The sequence below is a fragment of the Suncus etruscus genome, chromosome 1, assembly GCF_024139225.1.
Source record: "Suncus etruscus isolate mSunEtr1 chromosome 1, mSunEtr1.pri.cur, whole genome shotgun sequence".
NCBI classification, from domain to species: Eukaryota; Metazoa; Chordata; class Mammalia; order Eulipotyphla; family Soricidae; genus Suncus; species Suncus etruscus.
In genome coordinates, this window is record NC_064848.1 from 113826286 (window position 1) to 113842360 (window position 16075).

At 41.1% G+C, this 16075-nt stretch overlaps 2 protein-coding genes across 2 annotated transcripts in view; both read left to right on the forward strand.

The window, feature by feature from the left end:
- The window catches only part of LOC126022747 (small nuclear ribonucleoprotein E), a 417272-nt gene that overhangs the window by 254114 nt on the left and 147083 nt on the right, over positions 1-16075 (forward strand). The window lies entirely within an intron of this gene.
- Positions 1-16075, forward strand: part of KMT2E (lysine methyltransferase 2E (inactive)) — a 72692-nt gene that overhangs the window by 1667 nt on the left and 54950 nt on the right. The window contains exons 2-3 of the mRNA XM_049782939.1: positions 6964-7148; positions 15371-15485. Of these exons, the coding sequence (XP_049638896.1) occupies positions 7078-7148; positions 15371-15485 (186 nt within the window). The 5' untranslated portion in view covers positions 6964-7077. The remainder of the gene's footprint in view (positions 1-6963; positions 7149-15370; positions 15486-16075) is intronic.

The following is a 16075-nucleotide window of genomic DNA, read 5'->3' on the forward strand; positions in this document are numbered from 1 at the left end:
CCCTAGGGAATATTTTTTTATCTCATGGTTTTAATAAGTTTGAGCACTTATTTCTGACTTACGTGTTTGTTTGTTTTTTGGGGGCCACACCTGGCAGTGATCAGGAGTTACTCCTGTTTCTGCACTCAGAAATAACTCCTGGCAGGATCGGGGGACCATATGGCATGCTGAGGATCAAACCAAACATGCAAGACAAATGCCCTACCCATTGTGCACTTGCTCTGATTTCCAATAGTTTTGACTTTTTATAAATTGATGAGGCTTTCTTCCCTAATGATTCAATCTTTTCAGTGTGTATAGCTCTGTTTCAGAGGTGATGATGGTCTTTATTCTGGGGATGAGCTTCTATGTTTTCAGATGCTGTAAAAATACTGTATATACAGAGAGACAGCACAGCGGCGTTTGCCTTGCAAGCAGCCGATCCAGGACCTAAGGTGGTTGGTTCGAATCCCGGTGTCCCATATGGTCCCCCGTGCCTGCCAGAAGCTATTTCTGAGCAAGACAGCCAGGAGTAACCCCTGAGCAACGCCGGGTGTGACCCAAAAAACCCAAAACCCCCCTCCCCCAAATACTGTATACCTTATTGTGTGGTGTTTTTTTTTTTTTTGCCTTTTGGGCCACACCTGGTGGCACTCGGGTTACTTCTGGCTCTATGCTCAGAAATCACTCCTGTTAGGCTTGGGGACCATATTGGATGCTGGGAACTGAACCCAGGTTCATCCCAGGTCAGCTGTGTGCAAAGCAAAACACCCTGCTGTTGTGCTATCACTCCAGCCCAGACCTTAAGTTTATAACAACATATCCTAAAGTATATTTTTATTAAGTCTAAGATAACAAATAGAACTCAAGAAAACTAACAATTAGCTGTTACTAATAAGGTTAGTAATTTATAAATTTTTTTAATCGTTAGTTTTAAGTCTTCCACTTTAATTTTTTTTTTATTTTTTTGGTTTTGAGGCCATACCTGACCAAAATATTAAAATTAAAGTTACTTTTAGTGTTGTTTAGAGGATTAAGCTGAATTGGTTCATCTAGCAGGGGTCCTCAAACTTTTTAAACGGGGCCAGTTCACTGTCCTTCAGACTGTTGGAGGGCCAGATTATAGTAAAAACAAAAATTATGAACAAATTTCTATGCACACTGCATATATCTTATTTAGAAGTGAAGAAACAAAATGGGAATAAATACAATATGTGGCCCTCGGGCCATAGTTTGAGGACCATTGATCTAAGGCAAGCTCTATAATCCCTGTACTATCCAGGCCTTTCAAGTTTTCAGCTTTTAGAAAAAATACAGAATAATGTACCATTCGAATAGGTACCTCATTCGAATAGGACCTCATTTTGTATATTACTTGAAGTTAGAAATTTTCTAATTTTATAGTTTTGTACAAGTTAATACATTCATTCTATGAAGTAAAAATATGGTTTCTGGCTTACAAAAGGAGGTAGGGCAACTTATTCTTTACTTTGTTTTCAGATGAAAAAAAAATTTTTTTTTTTTAATGGTTTTTGGGCCACACCCGGCGGTGCTCAGGGGTTACTCCTGGCTGTCTGCTCAGAAATAGCTCCTGGCAGGCACGGGGGACCATATGGAACACCGGGATTCGAACCAACCACCATTGGTCTTGGATCGGCTGCTTGCAAGGCAAACGCCGCTGTGCTATCTCTCCGGGCCCTGAAAATTTTAATTTGATAAAGAAATAGTAAAACATGCCAATTAAGGAAAGAAACAATTTTTTTAATTTCTAAGAAGATTTTCTGGGGCTGGAGAGATAGATAGCACAGTGATGTTTGCCTTGCAAGCAGCCTACGCAGGACCTAACATAATTGGTTCGAATCCTGGTGTCCCATATGGTCCTCCGTGCCTGCCAGGAGCTATTTCTGAGCAGATAGCAGGGAGGAGTAACCCCTGAGCACCGCCGGGTGTGGCCCAAAAACCAAAAAAAAAAAAGATTTTCTTTAAATAAGAGTTCAATAATTTCCTATCAATAATTTGTGGTGAGAGAAGAAAATCTCTTAATATAACTATTGTTTCTTTATTGTTAGACATATATATATATCAGCGTGCGAACTTTTCATTTATTATTTTCTTCACAGAAATTCCACTAGGGTAACTCGCTTTTTTTTCTGTAGGGAATCAAACCCCAGTCCTCACATGCAAGGCAAGCACTTTTTCACTGCTACATCATTGCTTCTGGCTCTCTGTTCTGTAAACAAGGAACATGGTGCTTAGTGAGGATTAATGGTTTAGCTAGTTCCCACATCTAGTGAGTGTTAGGATTCAGTGCTTACATTTTTATCTTTGTTTGTTTGTTTGTTTGTTTTTTAGAGGGTGTGGGGAGAGGACATCCAGTGATGTTTAGGGGTTATTCCTGTCTCTACACTCAGGAATTACTCCTGGTGGTGCTCAGGGGACCATATGGGATGCCAAGAATTGAACACAGGCAGGCTGTGTGCAAAACAAGAGTCCTATACACACTACTATTTCTGCAACCCCACATTTTTAACTTTTATGTACCACTACGTATTGTGTATTTTTATTTTAACAACTTACAGTGTAGTAATTCTCCTTTAATCATATATATTAGATACTAATTTTCTTGGCGAATTTAAACCTTTATTTCTATGTTTTTGGTATCTGTTCCCATAAGAGCATATTATCTGTGAAGTATTAAGCTATGAAGTTATTAAGATCACATGTAAAAATTAAAAATATTAAGAATCATTGAAGAAGCAACTTGAAATACAGAAAAAAAAGTGTTTCTTCAAAGATGACAATTTTGGCATTTCTTTTCTGTTAATAGGATTTCATGTGCTTTACTAAATGTATTGAGATGACTTCAGGTGAAAAAAAAAAAAAAAAAACTATATATATATATAGTTTTTTGGGCCACACTTGGTGATGCTCAGGGGTTACTCCTGGCTATGTCCTCAGAAATCGCCTCTGGCTTGGGGGACCATATGAGACGCCAGGGGATCGAACTGAAGCCTGTCCTAGGCTAGTGCGTGCAAGGCAGATGCCCTAAGCCCTGCACTACCACTTTGGCCCTTTCAGGTGGATATTTGACAGAGACATTACATATAGCAAGTGTTAAATTTTAGTGAATTGAAAATAGAAAAGTTGCTCTTTTTACCTTCTCTCCATTCTCTACTTCTCTCTTCCCTCTCTCCTGTTTCCCTCTCTCCTTTTCTATTTCTCTCCCTATTCCTCCCTGTTCCTCTTTTCCCTCTCTCTACCATCTCTTCCCTCTCTACTCCCTTTCTCCTCTCCCTTTCTCACCCTCTCTCCTCTTTTCTTATTCTCCCCTCTATCTCTCTTCCTCTGTCTCCCTTTTTCCTCCTTCCCTCCCTTCCTCCTCCTTTCCCACCCTCTTCCTCTCTCCACCCTTTTTTCTCTTTCCCTCCTTTCACCATGTCTTTCTTCCTCTCTTCCCCTTCCCTTTTTTTCTTTCCCTCTCCCTCACTCCCAGTCTCTCCCTGCCTCTCTCCCTCTTTTTAGCCACCCCCTCTTCCATTCTCCCTCTCTCCTCATCCCTTTTCTTTTCTCTCTCCATAGCATATTAAGCCCCTGATAACTGTGTTTACTGCAATAAAAATTAAAAAGAAAAAGAAAAGTTGGTGTTAGTGTTGAAACTGAATCTATTTTTGTTGTTTTGGTAAATTTGCTTTAAAAATATTTCAAGTATGGGCTCGGAGAGATAGCACAGTGGCGTTTGCCTTGCATGCAGCTGATCTAGGACCAAAGGTGGTTGGTTCGAATCCCGGTGTCCCATATGGTCCCCCGTGCCTGCCAGGAGCTATTTCTGAGCAGACAGCCAGGAGTGACCCCTGAGCACTGTCGGGTGTGGCCTAAAAAACAAAAACAAAAAAAAATTTTAAGTAGGAGCCAGAGAGATAGCATGGAGGTAAGGCGTTTGCCTTGCACACAGGACGGTGGTTCAAATCCTGGCATCCCATATGGTCCCCCAAGCCTGCCAGGAGCAATTTATGAGTGTGGAGCTAGGAGTGACCCCTGAGTGCTGCCGGGTGTGACCCAAAAACAGAAAAGTACTTCAAGTATATTACTTTCTCTTGATTGTCTATTAAGGAGTTTAATTCTTTTTTTTTTTTTTTTTTTTTTTGGTTTTTGGGTTACACCCGTTTGACGCTCAGGGGTTACTCCTGGCTATGTGCTCAGAAATCGCCCCTGGCTTGGGGGGACCATATGGGACACCGGGGGATCGAACCGCGGTCCGTTCCTTGGTAGCGCTTACAAGGCAGACACCTTATCTCCAGCGCCACCTTCCCGGCCCAGGAGTTTAATTCTTGAGGAATTACACTAACTAAAATATTAGAGAACCTCCACCCTACTCTCCAAGAGATAGTAGAGTGCTGACCCAGGTTTGGTTCTGATCCTTGCATCACATATAGTTTGCCCTGAGCAGTCGATATTTTCCCTTCGCCTGGGGAAAAAAAAAAAGAGAGAGACCCCAGTCAATATATATATTTCATACAGAAAATGACAGCCACTGTAAAATAATTTATATTACATATAAAATAACTTTAGTTATACATGTAAACAATATAATAGATTTTTTTAATTTGTTTTTGGGCCACACCCAGAGTGCTCAGGGATTACTCCTTACTCTTCACTTAGAAATCACTCCTGGCAGGCTTGTGGGACTATATGGGATACTGGGGGTTGAACCCTGGTCAGCCACATTAAAAACAAATGTCCAGGGGCCCGGAGAGATAGCACGGTGGCGTTTGCCTTGCAAGCAGCCGATCCAGGACCAAAGGTGGTTGGTTCGAATCCCGGTATCCCATATGGTCCTCCGTGCCTGCCAGGAGCTATTTCTGAGCAGACAGCCAGGAGTAACCCCTGAGCACCGCCGGGTGTGGCCCAAAAAAAAAAAAAAAAATAAATAAATAAATAAATAAAAGCAAATGTCCTACCCACTGTGCTATTGCTTTAGCCCCCAGAATTGGTTTATATTCTGATTTCATTTCCTGCACTAAGAAGCCTTGGTTATGTTATTTACTTTATCACTTTTATGCTCCTCTATGGTAAAATCAAGGTTATCTCAGAATTATAAGAATTATATAAATGGGGGCCTGAATGAAAGAACAGTGGGTAGGAAATTTGCCTTGCATGAGGCAGACCTGTTGGATCCCTGGCATCCCATATAGTCCCCCAAGCCTGCCAGTAATGATTTTTTTGAGGAGGGTGGGGAATTTTGGACCAAACCCAGTGATGCTCAGAGATTACTTCTGGCTATGCCAGGGACCAAACCCAGGTCTGTCCTGAGTTGGCCACGTGCAAAGCAAACACCCTATCTACCACTGCATTATCGCTTCGGCCCCAGGAGTGATTACTGAGCACAGAGCTAGGAGTAACCCCTGAGCACCACCAGGTGTGGCCTCAAAATAAAAAAACCCAAAATTTTAAATAAATCATCCATGTAAAAGCTTAATATTTGATAATAAAAACCTAGTTCATAGTAAACATTATTTATATATGCACTAATTTATTGTTTGGATATAAGTGCTACAAGTAATTTATCTTTCAAAAGGAGTAATTACCGTATTTTTCGTACCATAAGATGCACTTTGGGGCCCGGAGAGATAGCACAGCGGCGTTGGCATTGCAAGCAGCCGATCCAGGACCAAAGGTGGTTGGTTCGAATCCCGGTGTCCCATATGGTCCCCTATGCCTGCAGGAGCTATTTTTGAGCAGACAGCCAGGAGTAACCCCTGAGCACCGCTGGGTGTGGCCCAAAAACAAAACAAAAAAAAAAGATGCACTTTTGGGGGGGGGTTGTGGTGATCCTTGTGGTGTCCCTGGGTAGGCAACTGGTTGCACCTGGAAGCTGGGCTCACAAGCCTTTGCAAGCCTTGTAGCATCCGGCCCTTGCTGCCGTGGGCCCCCCAAAGCCTTGCAGCTAGATAACTGAATAATTAAAAAAACTGAGGTAATTTGCAAACGGCTTCCTTAATAGCTCAATTGAACCCTGGATTCTACAAGGATTAAAAAAAAATGTAAGTAAAAAAGATAAATGTTGAAAAGTGAGAGAGAAATTATTAAAAGAGAAATTGAGAAAAAGAGATATATAGAGAAAAAGGAGACACAGAAAAGGTCAAAAATTCTCCAAATTACTGTCATTTTGGTTAAGTGCCTGCCTTTATTTCTGAACCTGGCCTCTGAAAACTCATTTCAAAACTCATTTTGAAAGATAAATTACAGTGCTGCTTGGAGCTGAAGCCTGAGTGCAGGGGAGTAGAGCATCTCTATGTGTGTCTTATAGAGCAACAAACATAGTCAGGTGTATTTTATAGAGCGAAAAATAACGGTATGTTGTTTCTTTACTCAACAATGTGTCTTAAAAACTCTTGTTGTTTGTTTTGAGCCACACTCAGCAGTGTTTAGGGTTTTTTCTGGCACTGTACCCAGGAATCACTCCTGGTGACCCACTAGGACCAATATGGGGTACAGGGATAAAACTTGGGTCAGCTGCATGCAAGGCAAGAAAACCTACCCTCTTTAATATTGCTCTGGCTCTAGTAATTCTTTTGGCATCTTAAATTCATTTTCTAAGGAAATTATGATTCAGAAGCTTTTTGCTCTTTTCTGGGGAGGGGGCACCCAGTTGTGCTCAGTAGCTGGTAACTCCTAGTAGCAGTATTGGGGATTGGCATGGGGTGAAGAATCATGTGACTGGCATGAATTGAACCTGGGACTCCAGCATGCAAAGCATGCACTCCAGCCCTTAAACTAACTCCCTTGGCTTAGAAAATTTACTTTTGATCACAAGCATATGTAATTTCAGAAAAGTAAACTATTGACTCCTAGAGCAATATCAAATTTCTATTGGTATTTTAGTGAAGATTACTTTTTTCATATCTTTAACTTAATTGTTACAGTGTGACTGTTATCAGAAAACAAATGATTCCCAACTCTTTGTTTCCTTTTCTTTTACAACAGGATTTGTGGATGCACTTAGATGTTTGCAATGAGCACTGTGGCTGGCATGCCCCAGTGTTTTGGATACCAATGCATAGGACTCCATAGTAATCGAATTTACCAGAGGCGAACGTCATGAGCATAGTGATCCCATTGGGGGTTGACACAGCAGATACGTCATACTTGGAAATGGCTGCAGGTTCAGAGTAAGTATTTCAATTCAAGGTGTTTTGGAACGAGAAAGGCAAAATATTCCATTTAATTATTTTAGCACAACCAAAAAATGCTAAATTTGCATTATAGCTATTTTTATTTTAGATTCTTGTCTGAAAGTATCAGAAGGTTGAAGATAAAATTTTCTTTTACTAAAATTAATTGTTATTTACTTTTTTATTTTGACCATTACTAAGTGGTGCTAAGGGGCTATTTCTAGTTATGGTGCTGTGGAAGGTTGCTTCCAGCAGTTCTGGGATTTAGTGCAAGTGTTTGAACTTGGGGTTCTCACATACAAAGCATGAATTCTAGCCCTTTGAATCAACTACCTGCCACTCATTAAATTATCAGATATAACCTTTGTTTACTTTTTGGTTTTTGGGTCACACCTGGCTGTGCTCTGTGCTCAGGAGTCATTCCTGACGGTGCTCAGGAAACTATATGGGATGCTGGGATTGAACCCTGGGGGCCACATGCAAGGCAAGCGCCTTACCTGCTGTCATACATTTTGGAGTTTAAAATATGATAATATAGTGGTGAGATAGGAGTTAAGATGCTTGCCTTGCTTGTTCCTTTAGTAGATCTCTGTACCACATAATGTCCCCAGGGCATTGAAAACTGACAGGACTGGGTCTTTTTTGTTTGTTTGTTTGTTTTTGTGTATCACCCCTTGCATCACTCAGGGATTACTCCTAGCTCTACACTCCTGGCCGGCTCGGGGACCATATGGGATGCTGGAATTCAAGCTGCCGTCCTTCTGCATGCAAGGCAAATGCCCTACCTCCATGCTATCTCTTCAGCCCCAGGACTAGGTCTTGAATACAACCATGTGTGGTGTCATCCAATCCACTCCCCCAGTCACCAAGACTTTCTTTTTTCAATTCTGGAATTTAAAGACCCTATTCAGAATATATATGAACTGTATTCTGAAAATGACATAAAGTTGCTAAGATAAATTAATGGGTTGGTTTTTTTTTTTCTGGGTAGTGGTCTCTAACTCAGACTTTCCAAGAGTTGTCATTTTTTTTTTCTTTTTTTTGGTTTTTGGGCCACACCCAGCGGTGCTCAGGGGTTACTCCTGGCTGTCTGCTCAGAAATAGCTCCTGGCAGGCACGGGGGACCATATGGGACGCCAGGATTTGAACCAACCACCTTTGGTCTGGATCAGCTGCTTGCAAGGCAAACGCTGCTGTGCTATCTCTCTGGGCCCGAGTTGTCTTTTTTTTTTTTTTTTTTTTGGTTTTTGGGTCACACCCGGTAGTGCTTAGGGGTTAGTGCTGGCTGTGTGCTCAGAAATAGCTCCTGGCAGGCACGGGGGACCATATGGGACACCGGGATTCGAACCAACCACCTTTGGTCCTGGATCGGCTGCTTGCAAGGCAAACACCGCTATGCTATCTCTCCGGGCCCCCGAGTTGTCTTTTAATAAGAAAGTATTTGAGGGGCCAGAGCCATAAGCACAGCGGTAGGGTGTATGCTTTGCACGCTGCCAACCCGGGACGGACCCGGGTTTGGTCCCCAGCATCCCACAAGATTCCCCGAGCCTGCCAGGAGTGATTTCTGAGCACAGAGCCAGGAGTAATCCTTAAGTGCCGCCAAGTGCGGCCCCAATCCCCCCCCCCCAAGTATTTGAAAGTTTTTTATTTATGCCAATGTCATTCAAAGCAGCTAAATGAATCTAATCTATTACTGAAATAATGCCTCAGCACTATTCAAAAGTTAAAAAAAATTTTTTTACAGTTTTTTTTTTTTTTACAGTTTCAGAACTTACTCCTGGTTCTATGCTCAGGGATCACTCCTGGCAGAGCTCAGTGGGCCTATGGGATGCTGGGGATCAATCACTCATCAATTATGTGCAAGGCAAGCACCCAACCAGTTATACTATTGCTCTGTCCCCACAGAGCAATTTGGGGGGGGGGAGGTGCCCCTCGAATAGTGCTCAAATGACAGGCCAATCCTCGCCTGCCAGATCATGAGTTCAATTTAAAGCCTGAGGATGAAGTTTAGTACTAGGGACCTCCAGGGCTTCTCAGCAGTGCTCAGAAGTTTCCAGGACTATACCTGGAAGTACAGGGGCCTTAGGGCTATACCTGGCAATGCTTGGGTAGGCATGTGATGCCAAATATTAAGCTAGTATCTGATGCATGATTTTCTTTTTCTTTTTCTTTTTTTTTTTTTTTTTGGTTTCTTTGGGCCACACCCGGCTGTGCTCAGGGGTTACTCCTGGCTGTCTGCTCAGAAATAGCTCCTGGCAGGCACGGGGGACCATATGGGACACCGGGATTCGAACCAACCACCTTTGGTCCTGGATCGGCTGCTTGCAAGGGAAATGCCACTGTGCTATCTCTCCGGGCCCGATGCATGAATTTCATGTGTACCTAACCCTTGTGCTATTTTCTTGCCCCTAGTATTTTGTTCAATTTTGGATTTTGAGTTATTCCTGAAGATTTAAGTGATGTGCCCAGCTGTGTGTTTCAAAGTGGGAAGGGGTTTGAACTCAGGCCTGCATGTACTCTAGCTTGTTGAGCTATATTTCTGGCCTCAGTTTCAAAGTATTTTATTATATTTCATTACTAGCATAAAATATTAATAAACAAGTTTGTTTGCCTTTTTTTGTTGTTTTGTTTACTATTTGGACCACACCTGGTAGTGCCCAGGGATTCACTCCTGGTGGTGCTCGGGGACCATAGTGGAGCTGGTGATCCAACCCATTTGGCTACATGCAATGCAAGCGTCTTAACTACTGTACTATGTCTCCAGCCCCACAAATTTGTTTTCTATTTTTGATTACAAGTAATTGAAAACAAATACTCACATTTTATCTGTATTTGTTACACATAACTAATAGATACTTTTTAAAACTACAATACTATCATTTTATAATAATGAAATTAGTAATTCTATATACAAAATTAATTGTTGGATTTTATTTCATTAGCCCTGCCATTTAAATCAAAGTTTTATGGCATTGTCCCAGGAGATTTTTGAAAACTATGATCTTAACATTTTTATTAATAGTGAATTTTGCTAAGCCATTATAAATATGGCAGAATTGCTTGGATTTAACTGATCACTTAGAGTTAATTGGCTTTTAAGTAATATTTACTTCTTTTAAATTAAAAGTTAAATTTAAATTAAAATTTAAAGTTATTGGCTTTTAAGTAATATTTATTTTTTAAAATAATTTTTTACTTTTTTGGGGACAGGATTTGGGCCACACCTGCCAATGCTTAAGAGCTACTCATGACGCTGCATTCAGGGATTACTCCTGGTGGTGCTCAGGGAATTATATGGGATGCTAGGGATTGAACCTACCCACTGTTCTGGTCTCTGGCCCCTAATTTTTACTTTTATATCTTAGTTTTTGGATAGGTCAGTCACAAACTTTTTCTTTTTTTTTTTTTTTTTTTTTTTTGGTTTTTGGGTCACACCTAGCAGTGCTCAGGGGTTACTCCTGGCTCTATGCTCAGAAATCACTCCTGGCAGACTCGGGAGACCATATGGGATGCCGGGATTTGAACCACTGTCCTTCTGCATGCAAGGCAAATGCACTACCTCCGTGCTATCTCTCCGGCCCTAGTCGCAAACATTTCTGTCCCTTAACAGTTTCTTTTTAATTTCTTGGGATTCCTTGTGATTACTAAGTAAGGTTACTACGGCAAAAGATGTTTGTCTGGGGCCAGAGAGATGGCACAGCAGTAGGGCATTTGCCTTGCATGCAGAAGGACGGTGGTTCGAATCCCGGCATTCCATATGGTCTCCCGAGCCTGCCAGGGCCGATTCCTGAGCATAAAGCCAGGAATAGCCCCTGAGTGCTTTTGGATGTGACCCAACACCCCCCCCCCACACACACACACAAAAAAAAGGAAAAAGATGTTTGTCTTTTGGAATGTTTTTCATAAAGCAGTTTTCAGATTTACTGTGTATGCTGTATAGAGCTTTTTTTTTTTTTTTTTTAATTTTTGGGTCACAAGAAATCGCTCCTGGCAGGCTTGGGGAACCATATGGGACGCCGGGATTCAAACCACCGTTCTTCTGCATGCAAGGCAAACACCCTACTTCCATGCTACTTAGCATAAGAACATTTTTTGTTTTTGTTTTTTGGGTCACACCTGGTGGCGTTCAGGGGTCACTCCTGGCTCTACACTCAGGAATTGACTGTGGCAGGCACGGGGAACCATATGGGATGCCAGGATTCGAACCACTGTCCTTCTGGATGCAAGGCAAATGCAAACGCCTTACCTCCATGCTATCTCTCCGGTCCCGCTTAAGAACAATTTTAGGGGCCAGAACAATAGTATAGCAGGTAGGGCATTTGTCTTGCATTTGGGCTGACCAAGGTTTGATCCTTGACACTGCATTTGGTTCTCAGAGCACTGTGGAGTGTGGCCCCAAAATGAGATAAAATTAAAAAAAAAAAAAGAAGAATTCTGAGCCAGAGAGCTAGTACAGAGGCTAAGGTGACTTTCTTGCATATAGCCAACACTTATTTGAGCCCCAGCATTGGATATGGTTCTATCTGAATGCCAGAATGGACCCTGGAATAAAGTGATTTCTGAGCATTGTCTCAAAACAAACAAAACATTTTTTTAAATAGCAAGGGGGCTCACTCCTATTCATTGAATTATTCTTACAGCCCCATCTATTTTTTTTTAAAAGGAGGGAGTTGATTATATTTTTAACTACCTGCAGCAAGTAGTAGTATGCTTACCTTGTGTTCCATAGGGTCCCCAAAGCACCACCAGGTATGCCCCTCCGTCGCCACCCAAAAGAAAATGTTGAATGTTTTTATGGATAGTAAAATTTACAGTGAAATGCATAACATTATAAAATAGGCATGGAGAACTTTTTCTTATATACTTCTACTTAAATGTTTCTTTACTAAACTTGAGCTCAGGAATTCAGAAACTCCCAGGATCACATATATATGTAAAGCATGTGCTATATTAATAAGTTATATTCCTAACCTCCATGTTTACAATTTTATACAGCGACCATTTATTAAATTTATAGTTAAGAAACTTATTAAAGTGCCAGAGTGGTAGCACAGTGGTAAGGGGGCTGACCTAGGACGGATGTGAGTTCAATCCCCAGCATCCCATATGGTCCCCCCAGCCAGGAGCGATATATGAGCACAGAGCCAGGAGAAACCCCTGAACACAACTGAGTATGGCCCAAAACCAAAAAAAATGAAAAAAGACAAGGAAAGAAACTTTTCAAGGGGGATGGAGTGATAGTACTGTACAGGGTGTTTGTTTTGCACAAACAGGGGTGGCCTGGGTTTAATCTCTGGCATCCCATGTGGTCACATATGTCCACTAGAAGTGATCCCCATGTGGAGAGGCAGGAGTAAGCCTAAGCACAGCCAAGTGTGATCCTGAAAGAAAAAAAAAACTTAAAAAAAAATTTTAAAGAGAATTTAAAAAGTTATTAACATAATGGCATGAATATTAAGTGGGATATTGATTTTCAAAGTATTCAGAATATTTTGGAGCTCTTGTAATCTTCAGACTATTTAACAACCTTTAACAATTCCGTATGGTCCCTAAGTACTGTCAAACATGAAGTCTGAGTGCAGAACCAGGAGTAACCCCTGACCATTGCCAGGCGTGGCCCAAAGGCTGAGGAAGGAATATATATAAAATATATATAAAATACTATTTGCAGTTTTTACAGTTTAAAACATCTTATATATACACATCTATATATACATCTATATATCTACATCTATATATAGAGAGATGTATATATGTTTTAAACTGAAAAGTGCAAGTAGTATTTTGACTCTTGAGAGGTAGTATAAGGTCATCATGGGGGGAATAACTCTCAAATAATTATTTGATAAGAATAAGGGCACAGAAATTCATTATTGCTATGTGTATGCAAGGAAGAAATTACTTTCAGTGTGAATTGGCTTTCGAAGATGATTTTCTGTCCCATTATCAATATGAATTAACCAGAGTTATGCTTAGGAAGATTGATATGAGTAAATAAGTTGGAAATGTAACAGGTGGAAAATGTTAGGTTAGGGAACTTAGCCATGCTGGGTATTGTTATTCTGTTTTATCTGAAATTGGTCAGTTCATCGTTACATAATCTTTTGCCAAGCCAGAACTGCTGATCTGCCTGTTTATATTTTTGTTTTATATGCAAAATCTTGGTTTATTTTAAAGTTTTCTGTCCATTTAATTTTATTGACACTTCTATTTTATTTCTGTTTTTTTGCGGGGGAGTTTGGGTCACACCTGGCTGTGCTCAGGGATTACTCCTGATCTGCGCTCAGAAATTGTTCCTGGCAGGCATGGGGGACAATATGAGATGCTAGGATTCAAACCACTATCTTTCCTGGATTGGCTGCATACAAGGCAAATGCCCTACTACCGTGATCTCTCTATGTCCCTCTTTTATTTCTTGATACATTATAGTACATACATACATGCATACATATATATAATTATGAACTATGAATGAGATGTTTAAATTTAGATCAGTATTTCCTTTATTTTGTTTCAGTTATTTCCATAACTTTGGGTACAATGCTACTAAGTATATTAAATAGTGTTTAAGCTTTAATAAATTGTATTATTTTATGACTATCAGTTGTATCTTTTTGGGGGGAACAGAAAGGAAACTATTTGAATTCAGAGGTGAAACTTTTTTTATGTTTTTGTTTGTTTGTTTTGGGAGGGCCACACCCACTTGACAGGGGTTACCCCTGGCAATATGATCAGAAATCATCCCTGGCTTGGGGGGACCATATGGGACGCCAGGGGATCGAACTACATTCTGTCCTAGGCTAGCACTTGCAAGGCAGACGCCTTACCTCAAGTGCCACCTCTCCAGCCCCATCAAAGGTGAAACTTTTATTTTTGTTGGATTTTTTTTGGGGGTGGGGGGGGGGAGCACACCCGGCGGTTCTCAGGGGTTATTCCGGGCTTTGTGGTCAGAAATCACACCTGGCAGGCTTGGGGACCTTATAGAATGCCGGGAACTGAACCCGGGTCTGTCCCAGGTCAGCCACATGCAAAGGCAAACGCCCTTTTGCTGTGCTAGCTCTCTGGCCCCCTCCAGAGGTGAAACTTTTAATCAAAAAATTTTTTTAAGTAAATGAAGACTTTCATATGTTGACCATCTACTGTAAAAGAGGCCAGGAAATGACAGTGCCAAAGTGATTATCTTGTAAGTATGAGGCTGTGAGTCTGATGCCAGGTGCCACCCTCTTAAGCAAAGCATCACACTGACCATTCTGTTCCCTGGTCCTTATTGCTACAAGTAATTTCCAGTCATATCAGCATGAGATATGTGCAAAGTACTACAGCTAAAGTACAGTAGCTTAGACCCTCACCCCACCAAAAATAAATCTGGGGACTTGAGGGAGAATAAAAGAGTGAAGTGCTTGCCTTGCCTAATAAATACTCTACTCTAGTTCAGATCACCAGGGCCACATAAGGTTTTCTGAGCACGGCCTATGATTCATGAGCACAGCTGAATGTGAACCCCCTATCCCATTCCCCCCAAAAATGTGTGAATACCATGGTTCCCTTGGCTCCTCAGATAGCACGTGGTTGAGCACAAGTAATGTGTGTGACCCCTGGCAGGTACCACTACTAAAACTATAGATATGACAGCTATGCATTTGTTCAACCCTAGGTCATCACAAAAACATTAATAGAAGAGGGTAGGAGATGCTTTTTTTTTGGGGGGGGGGGGTTTGGGCCACACCCAGCGGCGCTCAGGGGTTACTCCTGGCTATCTGCTCAGAAATAACTCCTGGCAGGCATGGGGGACCATATGGTACTCTGGGATTCGAACCAACCACCTTAGGTACTGGGTCAGCTGCTTGCAAGGCAAACACCGCTGTGCTATCTCTCCAGCCCCGGAAATTCATATTTTTCTAAGACATTTTATTTGTGGAACTGAAGAGATAGTATATCTGGTAGGGTGTTTGCCAAGTGTGCAGTTGACATCTGTTCAACCCCTCATATCCTATAGGGTCCCCTGAGCATCACCAGGAATAATTCCTGAATACAGAGCCAGGAGTAATCCTTAAGTATCACTGTTGTGATACTGTATTCTGTTGTGGCACAGAAACAAAAACAAAAAAGGGCATTTTATTTTTAAAGGCAATTAAGTGTATGTTTGTAACTTTAATTAAATTGATTAAAAGAAAAAATCGAATGGAATTCTCTCTGATGCAACTTTTTTTTCTCTCCAGACCAGAATCCGTAGAAGCTAGCCCTGTGGTAGTTGAGAAGTCAAACAGTTATCCCCACCAGTTATATACCAGCAGCTCGCATCATTCACATAGTTATATTGGTTTGCCCTATGCGGTAAGTGTTAAGCAGTTCTCTTTTTATATATGAAACTAAATATGTATGGTATCGTGCATAAAACTACATATTTAGAAAGCATTCTTGTTTATTCTATCTAAGCTATAAGATATGTAATTAACAGTTAATTTTAAAATAGCAATTTATATAGTAAATCATATATTAACCATGGGTTGAGAAGTTATTTGCCAGGCTCTGTGCTAAGTATTTTTACGTAGCTTTTTACATTGGTTACCTCATTCATTGTTAAGCACTTAATGAGATAGGTATAATTTTTATCCCCATTTCATGGTTGACCAAATAAAAACCATCTAGGTTAACTTAATCAGTGTTACATAGCTGTTAATAGGCCAAGCTTTTTGTTTGTTTGTTTTTGTTTTGGCGCCACATTTGGCAGTGCTCAGGGCTTATTCCTGGCTCTGCACTATGGAATTATTCTTGACAGTGCTTGGGGACCATGTGGATGCTGGTGATCAAACCCAATTGGCTGGCCACATGCAAGGCATTTGCACCCTACCTGCTGTACCACCATTTTAGACCCTTAGAGGCAAAGCTTGGAAACAGTTATAATACTGCGTATGTTATATTAT